The sequence below is a fragment of the Austrofundulus limnaeus genome, unplaced genomic scaffold, assembly GCF_001266775.1.
Source record: "Austrofundulus limnaeus strain Quisiro unplaced genomic scaffold, Austrofundulus_limnaeus-1.0 Scaffold315, whole genome shotgun sequence".
NCBI lineage: Eukaryota > Metazoa > Chordata > Actinopteri > Cyprinodontiformes > Rivulidae > Austrofundulus > Austrofundulus limnaeus.
The window spans coordinates 71,804-78,281 of record NW_013952717.1 but is presented as its reverse complement, the minus strand read 5'-3'; the positions used below and the strand labels follow the sequence as shown (position 1 = coordinate 78,281).

At 38.4% G+C, this 6,478-nt stretch overlaps 1 protein-coding gene across 4 annotated transcripts in view; it reads left to right on the top strand.

Moving 5' to 3' along the window:
- The window catches only part of esyt2a (extended synaptotagmin-like protein 2a), a 45,441-nt gene that overhangs the window by 21,189 nt on the left and 17,774 nt on the right, over positions 1-6,478 (top strand). For all 4 annotated transcript variants that reach the window (XM_014022036.1, XM_014022039.1, XM_014022038.1 and 1 more), the window contains exon 8: positions 4,699-4,754. In XM_014022036.1, coding sequence (XP_013877490.1) covers positions 4,699-4,754 — 56 coding nt within the window. The remainder of the gene's footprint in view (positions 1-4,698; positions 4,755-6,478) is intronic.

Here is a 6,478-nt window from a genome sequence, read left to right as displayed (position 1 = left end):
GGGGGGGTCTCGTGCATGCGCTATGATGCAGTTTACTTGGCTTCTGAAAATACATTTTCTCAAAGGTATTTTTAATCTGAAAAGAGTGAGAAGTAGTGGACTTCAGCAGGCAGTTTCACTTTCACTTTCAGTTTCACTCGTTGTTTGCTTTGTTACTGCTGAGAGCCTGCAGGAGTCCTGTGTGGGGTGGGGTGGTGGGGTGCTCTGAGATGAGGAAGTTCGGCTTGGATACACGTCCCAGAGGCGTTTCTGGTCCCAAAAGTCGTTTCTGGTCCCCACCTGTCGTTTTGCTCCTCAGCGTGGCTTCATATAAATGCTGCAGGATTTCTCAAACATGTATGAATGAGTCAGAGCAAGGCTTTGGGCATGTTTTTTATGAGAGTAACATTATAACATGATACAAAACTCAAAAAAGTTGATTTTTACAAGATATTGCCCCTTTAAAAAAGTAGGGGAGCACCTTATCCATGGTAGTCACTAGCATCTCCAATGCAAACTCCAGCTTATCCATGCTAGTCGCTAGCCTCTACGATGCTAATGCCAGCTTATCCATGCTAATCGCTAGCATCTCAGATGCTAATGCCAGCCTATCCATGCTAGTCGTTAGCCTCTACGATGCTAATGCCAGCTTATCCATGCTAGGAGCTAGCCTCTCCTTAATTTTGGCCCTCATACCGCAGCATAGTTTTTAAGGTTTAAGCAAATCAGCAAGACTCTGGTAATTATCAACATCAGATAATCTCATTCTATATCTTTGGTATAAAAGATCCATTTAAAGAACCTCATTCAATTTTAAACAATATTCCCTCAAACTGTTAAGGGAATTATGTTTTATTTCTAAATATATTGTTTCAGGAAGACCATGCTCATTTTTTCTTCAAGGCATGTCCATTTTTGATATTAGCTAAGGTTATATTTTGTTTCTATCCACTTGTAAACKCTTAAATATGAAAGTCTCATTCTGATCCTGCTGCTTCAGTTTTTTATGTCCCCATTTTGAACTTTCTGTCTTTCTAAATGTTGCTGAGCTCCATCTTTTCTTTATCAGTGCATCCCCTCTTCCTAACTGCTTTTTCCTTCCTGTACTTCAGCACTGTTTATCTCCCAGATTCAAACTTTGATGCAGAAGACAAGAATCAAATCAAAGTCTTTAAACCCAAACAAGAAATTATCCCTTCTCCTGCCAACACGCGTTATTTGGTCTGAAGTTAGCAGCAGGGGGTGGAAACCCCAGCTTGTTGTTCGAACACTGAGACTTTAATCAGTTACTTTAAAAATGTTTTATCAGAGATTTTAGACAGAACAWACAATGATTAATGAACTGGTTTAATTCTAAGCTGCCTCTTTCTTTATTTGCTTTAAGATTAAGAAGAATATTTTCAGGTTTGTGATTTATTTTTGTGTATTTAGCGCTTTGCCAGSTGTTGTCACTGGCATTAAGAGACTSAAGCTGACTTCATCCTTTTTGTGTCATGAAGCTGAAGTTAGAAACAAACAGATCAGGAGTCTGTGACCGAGTTTTACGCCCTCATGTGAGGATTTCTCAGTCGGCATCACGCCTCCTGCAACATCATGTGAGATAACGCTAACTTTAGATCCCTTCCTGTGAAGTAAAGTATTTTTAAACGTTTCATAAGCTTGGCTTCGTGGAAACATCTGTTTGAATTTGGGTGCGATTTGAAGACAAGAAATAAAAAGACTCGACAAGAAGCGTATTTTTTTACCACCCAAAACAAAATCTTAGATAACATTTTCTGTCACAGTTCAAGTGTTGCATGACTTAACATATTTTTGTTGGTATCAGGAATTGTTAAATATTTAAAACTATAATCTGAACCACCTGCAGTTCTGCAGGATGTTTCTTTTTGTCTCGTTTTGTCTCAGGGGTGAATRTCTGTCTCTCATGTGTGGTGGCCCACACTGTGATGTTGGTGGTTTATGTTGGTAACGCTTCTCCACCCTGTTCCTCTCTGTGAGCCGTGGTTGTGACAGGATGCCATGCTGCAGAAACACAGCTGCAGTGTCACAATCTGCTTCACCAGGAAGTCCAGAATTACTTATTTTTCTTATTAAACTTGTTTTATCTAACATGAAAATATACTCTTTGGTCATGTAAAGATGGCACCCTATTTTATGGTTTCTTTTAGTAGAATGTTTACAGTTTGTTGTTGAAGTTAGTTTTATGAAACTTGGTGTTTCGTTGTCAGTTTTGGTCAGGGCATGCTTGTACGAGTTTCTCCTGGTAAAATGAAGGAAATAAATAAAGTATGGCCGACTTGACGTGTGGTTTACCACAGAGCAGTTCTCCACTTTGCCTCAGTCCATTTGAAATGAGGTCTTGCCTTTTTATGTTTTCAAAATAAAAGGCAAAAAAGTACAATTTCTTTGTGTAATACTATTTATTTATTTATTTATTTATTTAAAGGCCATGGACATCCTGAGAGAGACACAGTTTGAGTAATGTTTTTCATGTTTTATATAAGAAAGTGAGATACAATCAGGACATWATTCAAATCTTCCTGTAGTCTAGGGGTGTCAGATATGTTCTCACTGAGGACCCCGTCAGCTCAAAGGTCCGTTTGTTAACTTTAACTTCGATGTTTCATGTTTAACTTCAACTAAACAGAAAACCTCCTCGTGTCATGCTAAGGCTAATCRTTGCTAACAAACAATAACTGAGCTCTACCTGGTATTTCCWGTATAGAAACAGTGTTTTAACACGTCTCCTAATAAACCCTGAAAAGTACTATGTGTACGACTAAATAAATATGAAATAAATACTAGTGAAAGTAAGAAAGTTTTACTCACCGTTGAGTCTTGTATTCTGAACTCTCCCACTTTCCCAGTGGGAATTCCCATGCATAATCGACATGCATAATGGAAGATGTAGTTTATGGTCAGTGCTGCTTTAAAGCAGCTTATTTTGAGACCAAAATGTGTCCTTCACATTTTAAATGTGTTTATTGTGTTGCACTGAATTATAAACTGCTACCACTGATATAAAAGCTATTTTCATTTTAAATTAATTAAAAGATTATAAATAAATCAGCCCTTTTGGCCTTGAATTTGACACACTATACATTAGGGCTGTGTATTGGCAAGAATGTGGCAATACGATAGATATCATGACACAGGGGTCTCGATACAATATATCACGAGATATTGCGAAATAATGCGATACTGTAAGCAAGGCGATATATTGCCATTTTTTGTCCAAAAATTATATTTTAGTATATTTTATATGAATCAATGCATAGTGCTAATGTTTACTCACAATGCTAATGTCTGAGCTAGCATTATACTCTCTGGCTCCTCAGGAGGGGAGGATTCAAGTGGCTGGCTGACTGCTGCCAACTAGTGGTCGGAGGCTAAACTGCAATATAAAAATGAACTGTTGGCATTAAAGTTGACATTTTAAACCTTATAAAAATCGATACAGGTTTTCAGAGAATCGATACAGTGTCGGGAAATGAAATATCGTGATATTTCAGTGTATTAATATTTTCTTACACCCCTGCTGTATATGTTGTAGTCTTTAGTGTCTTTTGAAACACTGACTGCTGATTTTTTATGTTTTAGAATTTTTAAAGTGACTGGGATGGTCTTTAGTGAGATTCTAGTTTAAATCCTGCACCTGTTTCTTTTTTTTACAACCTTTTCTTTACAGCTTTTCTTTCCTGGTACTAATGCCTGTTTGCTGCTTCCTCCTCTAACTGCTGCTGGTTGCAGCAGTGTGGTATTCTGTGGATGTGAGGGTGTGTTAGGAATGCTGCATGCTGTAATTCAGCTGTGTTTCTCTCCCAAGGCAGCTGAGGCAGAGGTATGTGATCTGATCACTGTTATGTGGTTTGGTTCAAACATTACCCAACAAACTGCCAAGAAAGACCTGAAGGTACCTGGAAAAAAGGGCGGAGCAGAAAGATTTCAGTTAGAACGCCCAAATAAGTTTCTCCTTGCGGTGGCGTTCCTCAGGTGACCCGGTTTAAGTTTCGTCACGTTCACCTGGATTACTAATCCAGGTGAACGTGACGATCCCTGCGAACATGGCTTCCTCCTGTGAACGATGTGGGGGAACATGTTGTGTCTTTCAGGGTTTGGTTGGAGCAGCAGCTCAAAGATGTGGTTCTGACTGATTTTACACAAGTTTGTTTCTCTTTTTTGTTTACTGGTTACTAACCAGTTCCGCTGGATSGAACAGACCTCCAGCAGCCTGTTTTACTCCGTCACAGAGAAACAACACTGCGATGGGAATTAATGAGTCATGGTTTTAGGAGCTGAGCAAAAAACATCTCCAAACAAGTTGGAATAAAACATGTTTCTGCAAGAAATTTGAAGGAATAATAATTTATCGTGGGCTTTTTGTGCATTAAACTTGATCTGCTGTTATTAAAAAAATAAAAGTTGTCAGCTTGATGCCTTGTTTTCATTATAGCTCCCTAAATAATGACAATAAAGCTGCATCTTTTTTTTAACAAAACTTGGTGAGACTTTTAAAGTTCTTGACAGAATTTTTGCTTATTATTGTAAATTATTATTGAAATGTTCTTGTGTGAAATTGATTGCTTCTCATCTCTCAAACCTTGAACGCTTAAAAAAATGATCATTTTCTAAACATCATGATCTGTGATGTAAATGTAATTTTTGTTTCCCTTGTTTCCTTATTTTTATTTGACGTTGTGTTACTTCTGTGTCTTCCAGATGCTGGACATTAAYTGGTCAGGACTCACAAACATGCTGGATATTCCTGGAGTAAAGTAAGTACCTGCAGCAGCATTCTGTTTCATGTGTTTGAAATAATCAAAAATAGGATTTGACGATAAGAATTTATAGAATTAAAACTAGTAGGGAATAAAATACTTTTGCATTTGCAGCTTAAAGAATACTTGCAGTTTTGTCGGCTTTGGTTTTTCATTACATCTCATCTGTTTTAMTACCAGCTTTTTTTAAAACTTCGTGTCAAAACGTCGATTTAAACTCTGCGGTTTGGAAACTAAAGCTTGCCGAGCCACCAGATCTCTTTCTCTAACATGTGATGAGAAAATTAAAGGGAAACTTTAGAGAACCAGTCCCTTTGGACCCAGCAGAAACCATTACATTACCCACCGGATGACAGAACGGATCAGGATTCTAAGAGTTGGTATTTTTAGTAACACGTTTATGAAAGAAGTGTCTTTTTGCAGACGTGATGTCGGAGGGATTTGAATTATTATTAAGGGTTRGAAGTGACCAGAATTAGGATTTGGTAGAGGGGCGTGTTGATCTGGAGCCACCAGATTTCATTCTGGTTTTCAGTTCTGTGAACTAGAGCTCACCAGTTCCTACTTTTGTATTTAATTTCCCTCTGAGTGTTGTTCAGGGCTCCCGATTTGAATAAATAGTTTGAGAACCACAACAAAAGGGTTGCTACCCTGTAAATGTTGTCGTCTGCAGATTTTTAACATGAACACATTTTAAAGCCTCTGAACTGAAACTAAATCATGTGTGTGTGTTGAGAAGTAGAGGAGGAAGACCAGAGCGTTATGTAGGAGTGGCCCCTCTTACAGAAAGCTGTGCAGGCTTTACGCCACGCATAGAAAAGARCATAAAACAACATTTTTTTAAAAWGTAAGCTCTTTTTCTTGAGTTTTTCCATCACTCAGAGCCCGGTGAYGTTTGGGGAGAGCTGGTCTTCATCTTGATACGTTTCCTGTTTACATTCTTTTTCTTTGTGATGATCGCTGCCTGTGTTCTTAAGGGAGGGAAAGAAAAAAAAAGACGATTYAAACATGAAACAAGAACAGCGAACCCTGAAACTTGACCTAAATGTTGTGGGTGCCCCCCGCCCCGCCCTTACCCAATGAGCTGTTGTTATCCTCCTGATGAACCTGTAACTGTTTGCAGCTGAAAATCACTCTGAGGCTTTTAAAAGACTCCACCCTGTAAAATGTAGCTCTCCTTGTTCAACTAGTTGAAAAAAATTATGTCTGTGTTTGTGCTTTCATTAACTGCAGACCTGGACTTGCCCCACCCTCCTGATCCCATGTGTGTGTGTGTGTCTGTGTGTGAGGGCACTCGCATTTCCTCTGACGATTTGCATTTTGCGTCGAAACAGCACGAAAAGCCRAAGCCACCCTCTGCTGCCTTCTTTTGGAAAAGCTGACTCTCTCCGTCTCACAAAAGCTCCTTTTATAGACATAACAGCAGGAAATMATGTGGGAGACTTGAGATGAAAAACCCAAAAGAGCTGCAGCATTTAACTCTCATCTGGACTTAGTTAAACTTTGAATAAGCAGCGTTGTCATCAGTCAGATTTTTTACTAATATCAGGCTTTAAACTTGACCTAGAATCAACTTCTGCTGAGAGTTTAATCTGAAAACTGAATTTGTTTTTCTTCAAACCTCTGCTGCCATCTAAAGGAGGAGAGATGAAATGGATTCACTCAAAAAATATTTTTTTAATTTTATTCTTCTCATTTTATTTAAAAGTTTACATACAAAA